At 50.3% G+C, this 20774-nt stretch overlaps 1 protein-coding gene across 2 annotated transcripts in view; it reads right to left on the bottom strand.

Moving 5' to 3' along the window:
• Positions 1-3686: 3686 nt before the first annotated feature.
• ARHGAP17 (Rho GTPase activating protein 17) overlaps positions 3687-20774 on the bottom strand; it is a 77815-nt gene continuing 60727 nt past the window's right edge. The window contains exons 17-20 of one of the 2 annotated variants that reach the window (XM_037508074.2): positions 19346-19579; positions 17264-17433; positions 12325-12879; positions 3687-5152 (exon numbers count right to left, since the gene is read on the bottom strand). In XM_037508074.2, coding sequence (XP_037363971.2) covers positions 5022-5152; positions 12325-12879; positions 17264-17433; positions 19346-19579 — 1090 coding nt within the window. In that variant the 3' untranslated portion in view covers positions 3687-5021. The remainder of the gene's footprint in view (positions 5153-12324; positions 12880-17263; positions 17434-19345; positions 19580-20774) is intronic. The other variant, XM_054693789.1, reaches the window with a different exon arrangement.

Genomic DNA, 20774 nt, shown 5'->3' with positions numbered 1-20774 from the left:
GAGGACCTTTGAACACAGGTGGCATCCGGCTTATGTCTCACATCCACCAGCCACCCCCACCCTGCCTGGTTGCCCACCTAGCCCAGGTACCTATGACCAAGGAGCACCCACTATTCCTGTACCAATTTAGTTCCTTGAGCTTGTGAGGGTGACTGAAGAGCTGGCCCAGTCACCTGCTCCTGGCCTTTGGGAACTGTACAACTTCCAAGCCCTCCTTGACCTGACAGTGGCCTTCTGGGCTGCCCTGGTGATGAGGTTTCCCTTGGGGAAGGCCCACCACCCACCAGAAACTCATGCCGACTCTACTCCTAAGGACGTGCTCACCCGGCCACTCCACTGGCCTCCCACGCAGCCGCTGCCCTCACAGGCCTGCTTCAGCTCCTTCTGGGGTCTTCGTCTAGTTTTGCTCCCACGTTGTCCATTTTCTGCATGGCAGCCTCAGGGAGCTAAGACACAAATCAAACTGCCATGCCTCTCCTCTCCCCACGGCGCCCGCTGCCCTCGGCCAACATCCATGCAGTCATAAACCCTCCATGCTCCAGCGCCTCCCCCTCGCCCACTGCCCACTAGTTCCCTGTCACCTCTCACGTCACAGCTGCTGCACAGACTGTTCCTTCTGCCCAGAGCGCCCTCTCTACCCTCGTCAGGAAAGCTTGGCCCTTCCTTCCGTGAGTCTTGCAGCTCCTGGCTCCTCCCTCTCCGTGTCTCCCTCTGTTACAGGCTTGTTTGCAAGCTCCCTCTGGCCAAGGCCGCTTGCATGGCTCAGGTTAGTCTCCCGGGGTCTAGGCCAGTGTGTCAGAGTAAGGCTCAATAAGCACCCGGACAACACACAGAAATGACTTACAAGACCTGGCTTCAAGGGCCTTGCTGGTGGTGCAGCAGGTTGAGCGCCGTGCTGTGTAGATGTCCACAGCCTCTGCAAGTGTGGGCTCGATTCCCAGCCAGCCAGAGGATACCCACATGGTGCGGCAGACCTCTCCTGTCTCACCTGCTGCTCCTCTCAGCAGTGTTTTCGGTCTGGCGGCCTGTTCTGCTCCCTGCTCTATCTCTGGTGAATCCTCTCACCCTCCCACGCTTCTGGCCGGTACCCTAGTTCTTGTATAACTAACTAAATAAATCTTAAAAAAAAGACCGACCTGGCTTCAAGTCTAAGCATCCCGATATGAAAACAAAAACTCAGTTCCTACATGCAATGACATGCAAATGTTTTTTCATCATTCAAATATAATTTATTGATGCACATAAAAACTGAATTTAAATACAAGTAGAGGGGGTGGAACCAGGATCCCGATGTGTATTTTTCCTTTTGGTTCTTCCAAAATAAATATTTGACTCAAATATGCCCCCCATGTGACACATGTGATGATGTCTTGATGCTTGTGGCCAGCGGATCCTTAGCTGACGCCCGTGACCCCAACATCCTGGCGTCTGCTCCCTTGTGTCATCCCCTAATCTCCTCCTCTGAGTGTGGACAGTATCTGTGACTGGCTTCCTACAGGCAGAATGTGACAGGTGAAGGGAAGTCACTGCAGGGTCCTATTCTATCAGGAAAGACCACCTGGCTAGCAGACTCCCTCCAGAGACTGTCCTTGGTGAAGAAGTGGCCACACTGGAGCCCACGTGTCAGGAATGACAGGCAGCCCGAGACGCCGGGGACGGCCACTGGGTGGGTGACGGCCAGTCAGCCGCCAGAGCTGTGGTCTTACAGCCACAAAGGCATGAGTTCCAATACAACCAGGGGGAGCTTAAGGGTAGCCCTGCCCCAGCTGAACCCGGATGAGACCCAGCCCCAGCTGATACCTCGATTGCAGGTGAGATTCCATGAAACACCCAGCTCAGCTGACCCTGGACTCCTGGCTACAGAAACTGCACGATTAACAAATGCTTGTTTAAGCCCTGGTTTATGGTCTTAACAGTGACAGGAGTGGGACATGGCACGGAGGGCTCGTGCGTGTGAAGGGTGGACTCCGGTGGGGAGACAGGGGAGGGAGGAGTTTGCCCGTGGAGCAGCAAGGCCTGTGCCCGCGTGCGCTGTGAGCACAGGTGACGGCCTTCGGGAGCCAATCAGGTAGGAGTTACTTGGTTGCAAGGAATAGAAACCACCTTCCAAGTGGAGTTTACTGTGCTGTCTGGGGTAGGGCATGCAAAATGGCGTCAAGGACTCAAAGGGGCTGGAGGCTAGAGGTGAACCTCAGAGACACCTCTAAAAGCAGCTTCCAGAGAGCAGGACTCCCTGCCCTGCCACCTCACTGGCAGCTCAGGCTGTTGGGGTCACTTTAGGCCTTTTGGTTGCATCAGAGCTGGTGCCGTACCTGTCTCAGCAGCACTTTCCTCCTCCTTAGCCCTCCACCATTTTATGAGAAAAGTAGGAGCCTTTGGGTGAGAAACATACATCCATGAGGCGCTCCCCATTGCAATGCAAGATGGCTGGACTGAAGGTCTGAGGCTGCTGGGCCCCTAGAGAAAAGGGATGGTGGTGCAGGATCAGAGACAGGAGGGCAGGGCGCCAGGGCGTGGCTCTCAATCAGTCCATGGTGCAGGCAGATCAAGCTACAAGCAAGAAGTCAGATGGCCCATGCAGACCTCCAAACACGGGCATGTGTGGGACTCACTGGGCTTGGGAGGGCACTGGGAACAGGAACCCCCAAATGGACTAGAGGCCCTCCACGGAGCCCCCAGGAACCAGGTCACTGGGGAAGCCCAGGGCGGTGGTCACTCAGTCTAACTGCACCTGAACTCTTGGGAATGACCACAGGGTAGAATGACCCAGACAACTTAGACAACCAGGGGCCTGCCCTGGCCCCCTGCTGTCCCTACAGTGCTAGATCAAGCATGGGCTAGATGGCTGCTGAATGCAGGGCGTGGCGGAAGCAACAGGTCCTTGCCCTGGTGTAGTTGTGGGAGGGGGAGCAGGGACAGAAGGGCTGAGCACACAGGACTAGAACCTTCTATGAAGAATTACTCTGAAGAGCAGGGAGGGGGCAGATCCCAGCAGCATCTTCCTGGAGCCTGGTGGGTCTGGTGAGGGCAGGCAAGACTCCGAGTGTGGATCACGGATGTCTCCACCACATGGTGCAGGGTGCACAGGCTCTGCGGCACGGGGTGACTCCTGTGGGGGTAACCATGTCTCTGCAGTACCTCGGAGATGCTGTCATCCTGACGCAGGGACAGCTCTGAGTGCTCGAGGCTGAGCTGCTCCCCAGACCGATGACCCCTGACCTGAGAAGAGGGGCAGGCTTCTCAGCCTGGCATTTACCTTTGACAAACAGAAAATTCAAGTAATTATCACTTTTCTTTAGACTGGAGCTGTTGGGGTCGGGAGATCACGAAAAACAATGGGAGAGTGGAAACAGAACGACATCCTTCAAATGTTTGAAGCGCATGTGCTGCAGGACAGCAGTAAGGGAATACATGCTGCATCCGGGGACCTTCCTGGGCCTGGGGCACCTACACCAGGGGTCCAGTCTCCCGAGCGTGAGCCTGACGTGGAGAGGAATCAAGGACAGACGCGCCTGGCATGGACAGCCGGGCTCCTGGCGGCCGGGACGCAACACGGAGGAGTGACCATCACGGAGACCCTGGCTTTGTCCAGTTCTGCTCCAGAGCCAGGGCGAGGGAGAAGGCAACAACCCTTGGATGGCAGATGAGGAGGGAAGGAGCACCTGAAGGGATGGGGGTGGGTGGGCGGGTAATGAAATATTCTCAATGTGACTGATCAGTGTAGGGGACTTCAGGGGCACAGGGAACGCCAAAGGACAAAGTGATGGCCCTTTTCAGTTAAACGGGCTACGTCAGTTCCTAGTGGAAGGAGGCCCAGTGTCGTCTAAGCCAGGGACAGGTTATGGGGCCGCCCAGCAAACATTTCTATCACGGGCACGGCTCGGGCAGCCACACAGGCACGTGTGTCCCCCTGTTCTCCAGAGGACACCACATCTGGCCCCACTAGGGGCTGTCATCAGAGCAGCGATCCAGACTGCTGGCCTCGCTGTCTTCCCAAGTACTTCAGTTCTGGGAAAGAAAGAAATGCTTCCCAGCCATCGGAAAAGAGAACCCCCAAGGTCGGTCAGGGCTCTGACTTCTGCTCTGGGCTGTTACTGTGAAGTCCCCGAGGCCTGTGGGGACTCCATGTCCCTCGATGGGTGAGAAAGGGTGTCAGGACCATGGGAGCAAAGGGCCTGAGTGGGGGACGCCCGCAGGGAAGGCCAGGCTGGGGGTGTAAGGGGACGCCATAGTTGCCGTCTCTACATCACAACAGACCCTCAGGCCCCACCGCCAGCTCTGGTTCTCTCTAAGGGACACTGACACACAGGTAACAATCCACAGTTGTCTCCAAGAATTATAAAGTTTTCATATAAACCATAGAATATATTTAATTCAAATTAAACAAGAAACTAGAGTAATGTTCGGTCCTTATCAAGTAGCATTACATCGTTTAAAAAAACAAAACAGAACAGTACGTATCTTCGTACATCCTGGCGACCCAGCAAGGCACGAGTCACATCCAGTTGGCTGAGGCGGCGGATCCAGCGGTCACCTCAGAGCGCAAGGTGGGGGGCGGGGGCGGGAGGGGACACAGACCATACTTCATACAAAACGGCCCTGCAGCGAGCCTGGAGAGCCGGCGCCCCTGGGGCAGACGGGCCGGCCGCCCGCAGGAGGCGCGGGCTCCATGAAACTGCCGGTCAGCGGTCAGCACGGCGGCCACCTCTCCGGCCACCCCGCGCCGCGCACGACAGCGGGGGCGTCTCGGCAGCGACGCTCTTTCCACTCTCCGGGTGTTCCTTTCTTTGTTTTTGGCATGATTTCTTTCCCACGTGAAGAAAGCCAACTTCAAGACACAGGTCATGCAGCTTTCGGGGTCAGCCTCCACGTCCTCTGGGGCCGTGGGCAGGCCGAGTCCTGCGTGGTCTAGGCCTGCTTCTCCCCCGCTCTGAAAGCTTTTCGCTGTTTGGTCTGCAAAGGTCAAGTCTGCCGGCCCGGCCCCCGCCTGGGGGAGAGGAGGGGCCGGGCGGCGGCTTTCTTCACAGGGCCGTGCTCTCCGTGTCGTTGTCCATGTCCAGCAGGATGCGGCCCGGCAGGTCTTTGCTTGCTGAGTCTGAATGCATGTCAGGAAAGATGCTGCGAAGCGTGTCCGAAGCCCTAGAATTGGCGTCTGGACAGAGACACGAGGAGACGGGGATCAGTGCGTGGAGACGCGGAGGGCGCGCTGAGAAGAACAGAAGCTGGAGAGTTGGGAGCTGCCCATGCACACACGTTCCCTCTCTAGAGGCACCCCCAGCCCTCACCATGGCAGACCAGGGCAGCCGTGTGGCACGCCCGCTCGGGGTCTGGGGGCCTGTCTCTGGGCCGGGCCTCTGAGGCACTAACAGGACCTCCTGACCACATCTGGGCACGGGGCAGTCGTGGGCTCACTGGACAGCGCCCTCTCCTCCGAGGCTGATGTGTCCTGTTATTTGCACGACGCCCTCAACCTCAGCACCAGTGACATTGGGCTGATCGTGTTGGGTCACGGGTGCCGAAGATGTCTCTAGACACTGCCAGACGTCCCCTGGGGCACAGTCACCCCTGGTCGACAACTGAGGCAGAACCCCGAATCTGAAAATATTCTAATTCTTGTACCTCTGGTTCCTTCCGCATGTCTTTTTGTGTTGTCTGTTCTCCTCTAGCAAGAGTGCACGCAGGGCCCCAGGCTGTGCTCCCTCTTTCCATGCTCACAGACACCTTGTTCACTCACTCCAGTGAGTCTCAAAATCATTCATTCAAATATTTACTGAGCCCCCGCGCGTGCCAGGCATGGCTCTAGCTGTGAGGACACACAGTGAACGAGACAGACAGCTCTGAGGCAGCCTCGCCCAGCTGGGGAGCAGCCCAGGTGGGGGCGGCAGGCTCTGCTTCCCTCTTACCCAGGGCTCCAGAGCACGCGAGAGCTCTCGAGTTGGCCCAAGAGTGGAGAGAGTGCTCAGATTTGCTGTAGCTTCACTCTGCCAGGTTAGAGCTGTCATGTGGGGAGCAGAGGGCACTAGAAGGGGAGGCAGGTGTGTGCTAGTTGGGGCGCAGTCACCCGAGGTCTGCCCTTGCGAGGAGCTGCTCTTGAGAGGACTTCAGCTTTGCTGCTGCAGGAACAGGCGCACCTCTGGGAGGCTCCCCACGCTGAGGCTGGCCCTGGCCCCATGCGCCCCTACAGTGCTGGGCTACAAAATCTATTTCCTAGAAGGTCCCTTTTCTTGAAATGACCCCAGGCTTGGCAGACCTGTCCCTCAAGGTTTCCCATGCACCACTGAGGAACTCCTAGGCTTATGGAGGTGTCAAGGAGTTCAGGTGCAGAATACCATGTCAAACTATCAGGCCCTCTACATGGCCTTGGGTGAGGGTCCTTAGGGAAGACAGAATTTAAGGGGAAAACAGGTTGGATCCTAAACTGGTTTATTTTGGAAAAAGGAGAAAAAGGTTATTGTAAAAAGACGCCTGCAGGAATTCATTTTTTTTAACACCTCTATAAATTTCTGGCTATGAATCTCTGTAAGGCCAGATAGCTGTAAGACCAACCAGTCGTGTGAGTTGTATCAGTGGCCTGTGTACACAAAAGAGGAGGTCCTGGATTTGTGCGCAGCAGAATGGAAGTGATGAGGGCAGGGGCCGTGTCTGTCTCGTTCACAGCATATCTCCAGCTCCTAGAACTAGGCTGATGGCAGATGCTCAATAAACTCTGTGGCTGGCCATGGGCTGGGTGGGTAAATGGGTGGTGGGAGGGAGGAAGAGTCACTGAACCCAACCATCTTTCCGACCATCCTTTCCCAGAGCCTCAAGTAAAGCAGCAGCCATGCCTGGAAGACAGCCCTGGTACAAGAAATTCATGGCAAACCTGATCTCTTTGCCATTACCCAGCCCAACAAGACAGATGGGGTGGCCAGCAGAGTCTCTTCTCAGCCCAAAAAGTCTTACCAAGGAACTGTGGAACTGACATGCCCGGGGGGAGTGGGGAGCAGGAGGCAAAGGCACCGCCATGACCAGGCCGACCTCTGCTCAAGGATTTACATGCAAACTGATGCCTACCAGCCACAGATCTTCGTCAGAGGACAAACCTCCCTCTGAAAGAAATATCTTTCTTTTTTTATATCACATACTAATAATTTCTGGATTTGTACTTTTCTGACTTTCCCCAATAATGTACGATAAACATACACTGCCTGTATACTCAAGGAAAACACCTGTGGAGGGCGCACTGGGGAAGGTCCTCAGTCCCGGCCCCTGCCGCTCTATCAGGTTGGCCTGGGTTGGCAGGTGCATTTCCTTCCCGGGACCCTCTCTCATTCTTACACGGACCATTTCTTGAATGAAAACCACCAATCTGTCTACATGCAAGCAACGAGAATCACAGCCCGTGTGCAGAGCCAGCTTCTGAAACAGATGACTCTCCGGCACAGTAACCGGCAACACGGCATCCCCACTAATGGTGTGACGTGCTCCACACAGGCTCACTAAGCCCCTTTTAGCCCCTCTCTGCAAGTGTGAGCTCCACTGTTGAGGTAAGAACTGGGGACTCTGCCAGGCTCAACTCCTCATCCCAGGTGACAGCCAGCACTGGACACAGATCCAGGCCAGACCCGCTGGGCTCTGGAGTCGGTTCTCAAGCAGCTCGCGTGGCCCTCCTCCCCAAGGGAGTTTGCATGGCCTTGGTGAGGGTCCTCAGGGAAGGCAGCATTTGAGGGGAAAATAGGTTGGGTCCAAAACATTCTGGTTTATTTTAGTAAAAAGGAGAAAAAGGTTATTACAGAAAGACACCCGGAGGAATTCTTTTAACACTTCTATAACTTTCTGGCTATGAATTTCTATAAGGCAGCATTTTTCATACTTTCTAAGAAGAGCTGGTCTCTGGGCATACTGCTGAGAGCTAAGTTTGTATGACAGTTATTATATTAAAAAGAAAAAAAAATCAGGCAGAGAGGGGGCCCAGGAAGCTCGGAGGCAGAATGTGAGGTGCTTCACCTCTGGTCTGGGGCTTGGACACATGGAACCAAATTCCTTCTTTTCGTGAGTATCGTTAGCAGAGGCAGGCCCTGGGAGGGCCAGAGCTGATTCTGCAAAGTGGGTGTATTCCTACAAGATCTGTCCTGTCAATGATCTTGAAGGTGTACCCTAGGTTGCAAGCCTACACTTTGAAAAGCCCAAGGTCACTATGAGGATCACTTTGATAGGTAACAACCCAAATACATCCTGGAAACTAGACAGTGCAGGCACGACTGCAGGGTGACAACACCCCTCCCCGTCCTTCTGTAAACCAGAGTCGGAGGGCATGACTGCCTCCTAACCCTCATCAGTTTTCAGGGCCGTGAGGGGCTTTGAGTCCACATTCTATTATTTTAGGCAAAGGAGAGAGTCTATTCACCTCTCACTGGCTATTTATCTTGATAGGATGTGCCATCTATTTATTGAAAACAAACTCCAAGTAGAAGCAGAAGTCACTTCAATGTCCCACTCTGAGCAACAATGCATGTGCTTAATGAAATATTAGCAGCCACTGAAAAGGGTGGTTATAAAAACCACATTCTAGCATGGAGAAGTGCATGTGGTGTAAAAGAAAAATTAAAATATAAGATCAAATCTGTGTGTGCCACATAATTATGATCACACCCCCTACACATCTTTTTTTTTTTTTTTTTTTTTTTGGTGGGACCCTCGCCGGTGGCCGGGGATTGAACCGGCGCTGCAGAGGCCCAGGCAGCCTCGCAACCCAGCACTCAACCGCTGCGCCACCAGGGGAGGCCCCCCCCTACACATCCTTTTTAGGGAAAGAACTAGAAGAAAAAAGTAGAGTATGAATCGCAGACTACTTCACTCGTAGAAGGGCGACTTAGTATTGCTAGTCCCCAAATATTCTTTAATACCTACTTGTTTTAAATGCATTCCTCACAACTCAGGGTTCAGCTTCAACGAAAGCTGTGGGAACGGCTGTCACTGTGCTTCACAGCATTGAGAGGGACCCATCCCCACAGTGGACAAAGGGCTCAGGGGTTCTCATGCTCATGCAATTAAGAAGTAGCTTCCACCTCGATCACTGTCTTTTTAACCCACATTGGAACCGATACGAGGGAAATCCAGGGGTGCGTCAAATTGGAGGATGGATGCCTGGGCCATAGCCTCCGGCCATTTTTAATTTATATATTTCTATTTCATTTAGTTTTTAATGTTTGCAAATGCATCTAATGCATAACTCTGGTATTTCTTTTCTAGGTAAAAATGACATTTAGTATCTACCATTGATTTAGACCCACTGTATGTTAAGATGCTTTTCTTAGTTTATCTAATTTAATCCCTTCACCAATAATTCTCACATTGCATTTTTCACAGATGGGGTGTCACACAGAGAGCTAGAACTCTAATCCAGGCAGGTCCAACTCTACAGTGTGTTCTTTCCATTACACCTCAAGCCTGTTCAGTACAGAAAACGGAAATGAAAGAAGTAACAAGCCCAGCCCCGCGCCCCAGTGTACACGTCAGTGAACACACTTAGTACGAAGAGTAATGACAGCAAGCACAAACGAAGCCAGCCTCCTTAGTACGTGCACCATTAGTAGGGATGCAAGCGGCAGGGTTAGGGTGAACGGTTAGTAACAGGCATTAGTGCACAAATATGATCATAAAGTAGCAAAAATGCTTTGGCCAATCAGGTGCCTTTTCCTTACCATTAAATATTCCAATTTCAGTTCTTACTGAATATGGCAGGTCATACATCTAAATTATTTAATAAAATGTTTAAATTAGAACACTCTTTGCTAAAATCTATCACTTTAAAAACAGCAAGACATAAGCTCTGACTTGCAAAGCTAAAAATCCTAGTGCTTTCCAGAGTAACAATTGAGAGATGCAAAATGACGCCAGAGCCCCTCCATTCTCCTGAGCTGGTGCCTGGTGGCCTGAAGCAGGCGGCCAGACCTACTCCCCAGCTGCAGTGTCCCCCGAGAGCTGATCTTCATCCCCTTCTTAAGGTCAAATGCTCTAAACGAATGATCTGTTTTCAGCAATTTGTCTAAGGTTTTCCAAATGAAAAGATGTCATATTAAGGTCTGTCTGTCCAAGGAAGTTATGCCCTTTTTTTTCAAAATACACAATGGTTGTCTCCAAGAATGGTCAACAGCAGCATGGTGAGCACCAGCAGATCCATTCATTCGAAATGCTGGTTTCCTGTGCACTTCTCACGGCAGTGCATGGATTTTAAGAAATTGAAAGACAATTGTGGTGTCTGACATTTCTTGAGTTAGGAGAATTCATAGAACAGGTTGTTGATTTTTTTTTTTTTTAAAGTTCAACTAATATCTTAAGGAAGATTCTGTTCTTTATAAAATAAAGTACAGAGCATTACAGAGTTGTAGCAGATCCATAAAATAACCTCCTGGAATAAATACATTCCAGGTAACAAGGACAGACATAATCCTGGTTCGGCATCTGTCATCTACATAAGGAAAGATCTGGGAATAAAATTTGGGGGTGTTGCAAGTACCTAAGAGTTAAAAGGCTCGGCCTTACTTAGGGGTTAGTCTTTTTGCTCTGTGCATGACTTTCCACCTAAGGGGCTAAACCCAGATCTTGGGTTAATCACTAAGGAGTGGGGAAGGTGGCATCACTCCAAACCCTCCTTGTGTTTTAAAGCTTATGCTCTTGTTTCCCCTTCTGGCTTCTACAGAAAGTCTTCCTCAGAGCAAAGCTCTGAACACTGGCCACGCAGCCCACTGAAGGCTCGAGGCCCACAGTAGCTGAGCAACTCTACGTACAGCAAGAGCCGTATGCCGTGCAGATGGGCACCTACAGGCAGGAGCCAGATGAGCCTCAGCACCTTTTAAAAAGCTCATGTGGTTTAGGAAAGCAAAATGTAAGCATGCTAGATGCAAAGGAATTTAGTGTGGGTCTTTGGAGGAAGGTGTTTTTTATTTTGGTCCTGAGAATTTTGAGCATCAAATTAAGAAGCTCCATGCAGTTAACTTGCACTTAGATGTAAAATTAAAAATGAAAGCTTAAGACATGAGGGACACGATTTCCCGAGTCCTCTTTGGCTAAATGCTGATGAGCCAATCAATGACAGTTAAATCACACCACGAAGAGCAGACCGCTGTGGAAAGACTTACCAAAAAGAAAGAATTTGTTCTTAGTATGTCATCTGAGGGGCTTCAAATCTACTAATGTCTACCTCTAGAAGTGGGAGCTCTCAGCTCAAAATGCTTCTGATAAAAACAGAAGTGAAGCCTGCAGGCTCCAGAACGGGTGGCCTGGGGTCAAATGGCTGGCTGCTCCTGAGCACAAAGTCAAAAGCACAAAATACAAAACACGGCTAAGCAGGAGCTTTTGGGGCTGAGGTGCAAGCTGCTGGGGGGTGTTACAGACCTTAGTCCTGGAAACCTTCCCCACCTGTGAGGGCACTAGGAAGGGCATCTAGTGGGAAACAAACAGACAGACAATGTGACTTTGTTCTCTTAAAAACAAAGGCTGAGGTGTCATCAAGAAAAAAGTCATTAACCATTTATTAACACTTGCAAATTATGCACTACATTCCTGGGGTGGAGGGTTAGCAAAAGATCAACTAGTTATTTAAGTCCCAGGCTGGCGTGTACCCAGGGCTCATTTTCAGCAGAGAAGTCACTCGGTAAGTTGGAGCGCACACAGATGGATTTCAGCTTCTCTGAAAAGAGTTTCACTTAGAAAATTTAAAACGAGGCTATTGTAAGAAATGATTCGAAGCTCCTAATTACCGTCTTAAAAAAAAAAAAACACATTAAAAAACTCCATCCACTTCATTGTTCAATCAAATAGTAAATTAGGGCACTCGGAGTGGATTCTTTCTAAATCATAATTTAGTAAAATGGCCATGTGCGTGCCTATAAAAAAAATATTCCATTAGGCAGCCCACTAAAATCTGTGTAGTCCACCAGCCAAACAGGCTTTGGCGGGAATTAGGGGAAAACGCTCCCTTGCGCCATCAGAGGGGAGCGCTCTGCTCGCTCGTGCCCCAGACCCTCTTCCCAAGGCGTCGAGTTTGGCATCAATCAGGCTTTTTAAAGTCACATCCGAAATACTTCACTTAACGTGAACGTTTTTACTCTTGGAGAGAAAATAAGCATTTTATGAGGACTTCATTAAGAAATGATTTCAATTTACTTGAAAACCGTAAATGCAGGTCAGCCTCCATCGCGTAACGAACCCACAAAGCGGGGTGCGGGGTCAGCCCCGCAGCCGACGCTCCCCCGGGGGTGCCCCCGGGCGCCCCCGGCCCGCGCACACCGCGGCCTCGGGACGGGGCGGCGCGAGCAGGCCGGGGCGGGCGCCGGGACTTACCGGTGACCACGCGGGACGCGGTGGGCGCGGCGCCGGCGAGGGGGCCGTCCGCGGGCGGGGGCGCGCCGGGCGGGTGCGGGGGCGGGGGCACGCTGGGCCGGTTCCGCGGCTTGGGCACTGGTCTCGGTCTCGGCAAGGTGCCGGCGTGCGGCTGCGCGGTCTCGGCGCCGCTCCCCGCCGGGGGCTGCTTCCCCAAGGGCGGGGTGCTGGGCGGCGTGGGGGTCTGGGGCGGCGTGGGGGCCGGCGGCTCCGGGCCGGGCTCGCCCTGCGCCCCGGGCTTGCCGGGCGCCTGCGTCGGGGGCTGCGGCGGCGGGTGGCTGGGCGCCTGCAGCGGGGCCAGGCTGCTGGAGGGCCTCCGCGGGGCCGCGGGCTGCGAGGGCGCGCCGGGCTGGCCGGGCTGGCCGGGGTGCTGGGTGGGCGGAGAAGGACTTCGGGTGGCTGGTTTCGGAGACAGGCTGGGGGGATGCTGAGATGCTGCTGGAGAGCTCTGCCCCCCGGGATGGCCCGGAGGTGGGTTTCCTGGTTTTGGGGGTGCCGGAGCAGGTTTTTTAACAGCTGCGCAAAAGGGGAAAACGCCTTTCAGTAATAAGAGCACAGTGATGGCCAACGGCCTGAAGGGGGGGCGAGGGTCGCTCCCCGCAGGGAGACCGTGATGTCACGCGCCCCATGCCACCGCCCGAGCCCACTTCACCCCGGTGGACTTCCTCTCCCAAACCCACAGTCTGTCTGCCAGTGAGAAAAACATCAGACAAATGCAAACTAAGGGATTGTTTTTAAAACGCCTGACCAGCACTCCCCAAATGTCAGGACCATGAAAAAACAAAGGAAGGCTGGGGAACTGCCACAGACCAGAAGAAACCAAGGACACTTGGTGACTGAGGCAGGTGCTGTCCTGGTGGGCGGCCTTTCCAGGAACACAGCCAGTACAAGAAACACTGGTGAATTCAAACAATGTTTGGAGTTTAGTTAAGAGCAATGTACCTGCGTAGTTTTCTTAGCTGTGATAAATGTACCTTGGCTAACCAGGTGTGTGGAGTGGGGGGACTGGGTGAGGGTATATGGGAATCTGTCAGCACTTTGCCACTTTCCTACAACTCTAAAATGACTCCAAATTTAAGTGTTTTTTTTTTTAATCATTCCTCTAGTGACATGTAATTTAAAAAGTTCAATAAGAAGAAAACTTGGTGACCAGCGGCAGCCCACCTACACAGAATGCTCTAACCCCACTGGACACCCCACCGTCTTCTCTCACCACCCGAGGGCATGGGGAGAGATGGAGATGGAGAGAAGCAAGAAGAGTTGGCGGTGGCCCAGGCGACTGGTCTGCCTATATATACCATGCCCCTTGTTTTGATTTTTTATTTTAAATAACAGAAATTCTACCAGTTCCAGAATCACTGAATCAACACATTCTAGATAAAATTATCAAAAAATCCAGGATATCATCTCAGAATTACTGCTCTAAGTCAAGATAAGTTGCATTACTCGTCTCCCAGTTGAGACCAGTGTCTCTCAGGGTAGAATCAGTCGTGAGGAACAACTTGGTTGTGAGGAGGGTGGTGTGGAAAACCTATGGGGCTGGGGGCCTGCTCTGGAGCTAGGAGGGGTAGGTGGGAAGGCGAGACAAATAATTTTCAAATCCTGCTGACATCTTACCATCCCCTAAGCTAGGAGCGGGGAATGAGGGAAAGAAATACTCCTGCCTTTCACCCAGCACATTACCAGCACCGAGCTGAGCCTTAGCGTAAACTGCCTCATGCCAGCCTGACAAGCTAGCTGCTCACAGGCACTGCCATATCCATTTCATGGTGGGGAGGACTTGGGCATGGAGGGCAAGTGTGCAAGATCACACGCTAGTGGGTGGAGAACGGACTCACATCCCTGTCCACTGGACTCCTCAGAGTCCTTCTCTTCTTCCTCCTCACACTGCCGGGATGGCTGTTCACAGGGCCCAGAACGCAAACAAACTTTGTATAAAGTTTGCAGAGCAAAACAAACTCTGCTGGGGCCTCAAAACACCTTTCCCACAGAAATAACCTGCCAGCTGACAGAGGAAAGAACCGTGGGAATTTCAACAGTGCTCTGGTTATCATGAATCACTTGGGAACCCCCCCCCCATCCCAGCTTTCTGTTCTAAACGATATTAATTGTAAACTTATTTTGAACAACAGGTCACTCCTGACATTTCAGGGTGCAGAGAGGAAGCGTGAGAGTGGTGACAGGCCGTGGGCCCTATGTCCTCCCTGTTGCCCGCTAGAGTACACCAGGGACAAGCCTACTCATGAGACCTCACAACAGGAGTGCAGCCACAGTGGGAGGCAGGGGCGGGGGCCGGTAAGGGGGCTTGTTTTGCAGCATGGCCCCTAAAATCAAATCAACAAATGAAGAATTGAGATCTAGGAAGGGAAAGACCCAGCACTCTGGGGTTGGCTGAGCCGCCAGGTGCTCAGCGCAAGCCTGCTCAGACTTGATTTCTACCAGGCACTGATCTAAGGCCCTGGCTCTGTGCAGGGAGATCTGCTGCCCTGCACAAAGCTGCTGCTAATTTCTGGGTGGATTTTCCCAGTTCTTCCCGAGCAACCTGCTCTCTGCACGGGCGGCCTGACATCAGCGCTTTTGTGACTCTTCTTCATATAGTTATCACATGCTGAATTACATGTGTGGCCTTAGAATGTTTTTTCTAAGGATTTATCATGTCTAGACATTCATTTTTCCAAATAACTGGACGTTTTTCCAATGACAGAGCTTATTCTATTTCTGGTTACAGAGAAGATAATGAAAACAATAAGAACTCAAAATATTTTTAGCCCATATTTTAATTGGGTTATTGGTTTGGTTTTTTTGGTTTGTTTTTTGCTACTAAGCTGTATGAGTTCCTTGTACATTTTGGATATTAAGCCCTTAATTTGATTGTGGTTATCTTTTCGCAGTGTCTACGTACATTAAATCATCGCATTGTACACAATGCAATGTGGACTTCTGTATTGATACTGGGACAGAAAGAAACCATAACTGGAAAAACTGGGTTACAGCCTGAAGGCTAGCTAATAGCAGTATATCATTGCTGGTTTCCTGATTTCAATAATTGTTCTTAACATTAAGAGAAGCCAAGGGAAGATCACATAGCTTCTCTGTACTATCTCTGCAATTCTCCTGTAAGTCTGAAATTATACAAAATTAAATTTTTTAATTAAAAATACAAACCAAATATATTCTTTGCCACATTCAGAATGCACTTGCTATAATAAATTCACTACTTCTAGAACGACCTAAAACACAACGCTTTTTACAGTGAGGATCACCCGTACTCTAATAAAAGCAGTTAAGAGTTGTGACAGGGACATCTGGGTTCATACTACCTTAACCGACTTTAAAAGCATCATCAATGCATCATATCCCTCCCTGACCAGGGCTCAGTCTTAATCCTATTGACCCTCAGGGTCAGATAAATTCTCTGTTGCGGGGGTTGTCCTGAGTGCTGCGGTATGTTCCCAGCACCGCTGGCTTCTACCCCCTAGATGCCAATGGCACGAGCCTCCCGGTTGTGACAACCAAAATATCCTGGGCTGGCAAAGGAATGAAATCACCCAAGTGATATCACTCATATCTGTTAAAATGGCTATTATCAAAAAACTGAGACAACAAATGCTGGCAAGGATGTGGAGAAATCGGAGCCCTCGTGCACACTGGTGGGAAGGTAATGGTACGGCCATTGTGGAAAACTGTGGAGGTTCCCAAAACATCGAAAATAGAACTACCATATGTTCTAGCAATCCCACTTCTGGGTATTTATCTAAAAGAAATGAAATCAGGATCTCAAAGAGATATTCAGCTCCCCTGCTCATTGCAACATTATGGAAACAAGCTAAATGTCCATCAACTAATGATTGGACGAAGAAAAAGTGACATATTTATACACAATGGAATAATATTTAGCTTTTATAAAGAAGAAAATTCTGCTATATGACAATATGATGAATCTATTATAAATAATAAGTAAGTAAAATAAGCCAGGCACAGAGTGACAGGTACTGCATGACTTCCCTTACATGTGGTATCTGAAATAGTCAAACTGAAAGAATCAGACTGTGGAATGGTGGTTGCCAGGGCTGAGAGGGGGGCAGCAAGGAGGTGGAGCAGAGAGCTGCTAGTCAACAGGCATAAAGCTTCAGTCATGCTAGACAAAAGCCCTAGGGATCTACTGTAGAACAACGTGCCTACAGTACAGTAGTTCACTTAATAATACTGAATTGTATGCTTAAAAATTTAAGATCTCATGCTAAGTGTTCTTACCACAATAAAATTTTAAAAAAGAATAGAAATGCATAAACATATGAAAATGTTCTCCTAAGAGAAAATGGGTTTAGTGCCTCCAAGGACTAGGGAGCAGACCAGCAGGGTTCAAGTGCCTCCCCTTAAGAGAGGGGAGAGGAACAGCTGGGCCCCAAGTGGGCCCATGGCAGGAAGTTTGCATGGGAGCTATGGGGGATTGTCAGTTAAGAGAGGACACGATCTGCTTTGCGTTTGAAAGCAGTTTCCCTGGCTTTCAGGGAAGGCTGAGGAGGAGAGGATGAAGGGGCACAGGTGGGAATTGTTCAGATGCTATATTCATCAGAAAGCCCGGGACCCTGGCCAGAGGGCACAGTGGTTTGCAGAGCTGCAGAGCCTGGCCAGTACAGTGGCCGTAGCAGTCCTCAGGCTAGGAGCACCAGATTTCTGGAAAGCTGGGAGTGGTTCTGGAAAAATGCCTTTTGGTTTGTTAATTTTTATATTTTTCAAATGCCTGCCCCTCCACTTTTTTTCATTTCTCTTTAATACTTTAAAATTTTCCCACTTGCCATTTTATAACAGATGTAGAGATGATCTGTCCAAAGTCTCTCAGCCTGAAGCCTTCCTTGCACACCCTTCCCCTAGGGCATGCAGTGAAGGGACTACTTACCCCGGCGCAGAGTGTGAGGGCTGGGGCCGGCGGAATTGTGTGCCGGACCAACAGAGAGCTGATGAGAGCCAGTGGTGGGCTGGGCCTGGCTCGGGCCGGTGGCCATCTGACTGCTGTTCCTCCCCGGCGCAGGTGCAGGTGCAGGCGCAGCATCCTTGGGCTTCGGAGGACTAAGGGGAGTAGAAGTCAAGTTAGGTATCTGGCATTCCCGGCTTTCGAACGCTGAGCACACTACAAAATACCAGGTTCAATCAGAGTTTTCACCTCCATAGGCAAGGAGGTGATCTGAAATTTTACATAATTCATTCTGGGCCTATAAAGCTAATATGGATTACATATTTTATGAGACTTAAATTGTATCAGATTGTCCTCTATACACTCTGCCCCTCAGATATGATACAGACCATTTCATCGCCACCTATAGGAACTTCAAGTTATTGCTTGTACTTAAATTGGCAGTATTTTAAAACACATGAAGGGGCTTTGAGACGTCAAAATAATATGATTTTGACACATACATTGTATGAAACTAAGCAAAATCTATGGCAAAATCCCAATACCCTGAATTATAAAATGCTTGGTTACAATAAAAAATTTAGATTTGGGGCGGGAGGGGGGCGATAGGAGCAAATGGTCACTTGACAAAACCCAGAGTCCACAGACAGTGGAACCTAGTACTCAGGTATCCTACTTCCTGGCCCAGAACTTCTTATGTCTGACTTCTTATGCCAAAGAATGCAGGTCATTAGTGAAATAGACACAAAATATCTACAGAACATGAAATACTGAGAGCAATTTGATGCCTGACATTTCATTTGTCCTCTGCAGTGAAGCCGAATTATTGTCTTAAATAATATATTCAGTCCTGATTAAACAAATGGAGTGCCACAGGTGAATGAAAATGTGAGTCAGCTGATTCTTTCCTCAAACAAAAACTTGAAAGTAAAACAAATACACGTATGGAGTAGCAGCTACTTACAGAACAACACAAAGCTTACGATGGGGAGATGAAGCCCTCGGAAGTTTGAAGCCTTATTTGTAACCAAAAAGTGAACTTCCCCAAATTATTCAAGTAAACAGGAATGCAGGGATGCACAAAGCACTGGAGTGCAGCTATGAGGACTGTGAAGATTCTTATCTCATAGGTCCGGGCTGAGCCATGGGGCCCTCCCGCCCCGGCCCAAGATCAGGTGAGGGCATTTTCCCAAGGCAAATCCATCTCTCTGTATGGAAAAACATGGCTAAACAGGTTGTCCCTGTTTTATACATTATTTTTTTTTTTACTTTATAAATTATCAGTTAGTGCTTTATAGATGGCCGAAATAGAGCAAAGAACAATCAAAACTGTAGCATCTACTCTGCAGAGGCTCATCTTTACAGCAGTTGCCAGCTGGGATCCACCTTGAGTGGTCATCTGCCCAGGTCAATGTGAGAATGGAATGGATGAAAATTCAACCAAATTCTCAAGCTCAAAGGTAATTTTACTTAAAGTGGCTATGTATTTGTAGCCCACTCCAGGCGGTTAGTCAAAGGTTAAGCAACAAAAAGGCTTCCTCTCTTGTACTGTGTATCAGCTCCCCTATAAGACTGAGCCAGGGGTGGGAGGACGAGTTAAATCACCTAGAGCGCCTAGTACCTATTAGTCACAGAGTAAATCGGATTGGATGAGTGATGATGAGTGAATAAGCCAGTGAATGAATGGATGCCAGAAATACTGTAACCTAACTTGCTACATTCCAACATTTACTAGTGGAATGACACAAGCAAATGGTACATCAATGCCGAGGACACATTAAACAGGTAAGAGATTTGTGATACTGCTAGACACCCATTGGCTTCCAGCTTCCAGCACCAAAGCAGTATGGTAAAGAAAGCAAACAATGTTGCTTTCTTTTGAAAACAAGAAAGGAAGCAAGCACTCTGAGGTCTTTTGATCCATTCTTTGCCAACTGGAGGAGTGAAGGCAAATCTGGTTCACTTTATGCCCAGTGATTCTTCAGATGTGGATGCCTTGCCCACAGGCCGGCACCTGCAAGACGCTGGGGTATCCAGCTCTCAGTCAGCAGCAACCAGCCTCCTTACCTGCCATCGCCCGGGCTTGGCCCCTGCTCCAGCATGCCCGCAGAGTTGGGGACAGTCCCACCCCCTGCGCTGCTTTCAGCCCTAGCGCTCTGGGGAGGGGGCTCTGGGCCCGCTGGCGCCAAGGTGCTGCCATCTGTGGGCGGGAGTGGCGGCTGGAAAGCGGGGGACAGGTGCTTTCTATTTAGAGTACCACCCCGCCGGTGGGCTTGGAAGTCCATAAGCTTCACACCAAAGCTACACAGAGAGAAGAAACAGTCAACACACCATGCAAGCCGACCATTAAGACAGAAGCCCCTTGGTCCACTCGTGTGAGAACCCACACACGGGTAGCCACCCGAGCTGCCTGGCATGCAGTGAGGCAGCTAGGACCAGTCAGTGGCCATCCCTATCACCAGGGCAAGCAGTTCAACTGGGCTTTTAACCTGAGGGGTTCGATGGACCCTGTTTGATCAATGCCCTTTCTCACACGGGTGTGAGCAGCTGGGAGCAAACAGACGGCCCTACTCGGGTGAGTGGCATCATGTCAGCATGTTTTCTTCCACACCACCCACCCACTGCCCAGCTCAACTCTGTGAGTCTGGGGGCCAGGTAAACACTGAGTCCAGAGGTCCTACTGGGGTGCGTGTGAGGTCGTCACACGCCACTAACTCTGAAGCTGGGAATAGAAACATAAGTGTGAGTGCGACGACTAGATCTGAACAGATACGTGAGAATGGAAAAAGCAGTTGCTTTTGGGAAGGAGATGGTGGTTGATTGGAGGAGAGGTTGGAAGGAAGACTCACTTTTCATGTAAGTCGACCACTGCATGAACTTTCAAACTTTTCAGTTTGAAAAACAAATGCTAAACAGCTCCCCAAGTTCAAATTTACTGGGTGAGCCGGTGGGGAAAATCCACCAGGCAGGTAACTGAGAATTGTCCACTATGTGCTAAGCAGATTCACATCGCATCACAACACACAAGGACCGATTTGGGCTGTGATCGTGAGGCACGACCGAGTGTGTGAAGGGGGTTCAGACAAGTAAAACTTCACATCATAAGTGTAGATTTCAGAACGACAGAATCGGACAACATTTTCCTCTGTTATGGGTTACAACAAACAAAACAAAACCTCTACTTTAAGATTGGCCAATTAAAACAAGCGCTTGTTGCTTGTTTTAAGGCAAAACTATTTCCAATTAATGTTATGACATGTATGCAAGAAAAGCAGGTGCGTCCCAACAGGCCCCTCTTACTCTTAGCATTACTGGTGAGTAGGGTGGCATTTCATCACACACTTGACAGTTGTCTATAGGCAAAAATTCCAAGTTCCCTTAACCACTGGAAATTCCGCAAATCTCCCGTGGAGCACAGAACAGAGACTTGCCATCTCTCAGTGAATCCCACATAGCCACTTCTTCCAGAACTGGCCAACACTGAGGTTTCTTCAGC

This window comes from Talpa occidentalis, unplaced genomic scaffold (genome assembly GCF_014898055.3).
Source record: "Talpa occidentalis isolate TD23 unplaced genomic scaffold, MPIMG_talOcc4v2.1 talOcc4.12, whole genome shotgun sequence".
In the NCBI taxonomy this organism is placed as follows: Eukaryota; Metazoa; Chordata; class Mammalia; order Eulipotyphla; family Talpidae; genus Talpa; species Talpa occidentalis.
The sequence above is the reverse complement of the archived record's forward strand: the minus strand, read 5'-3'. Positions and strand labels throughout refer to the sequence as shown.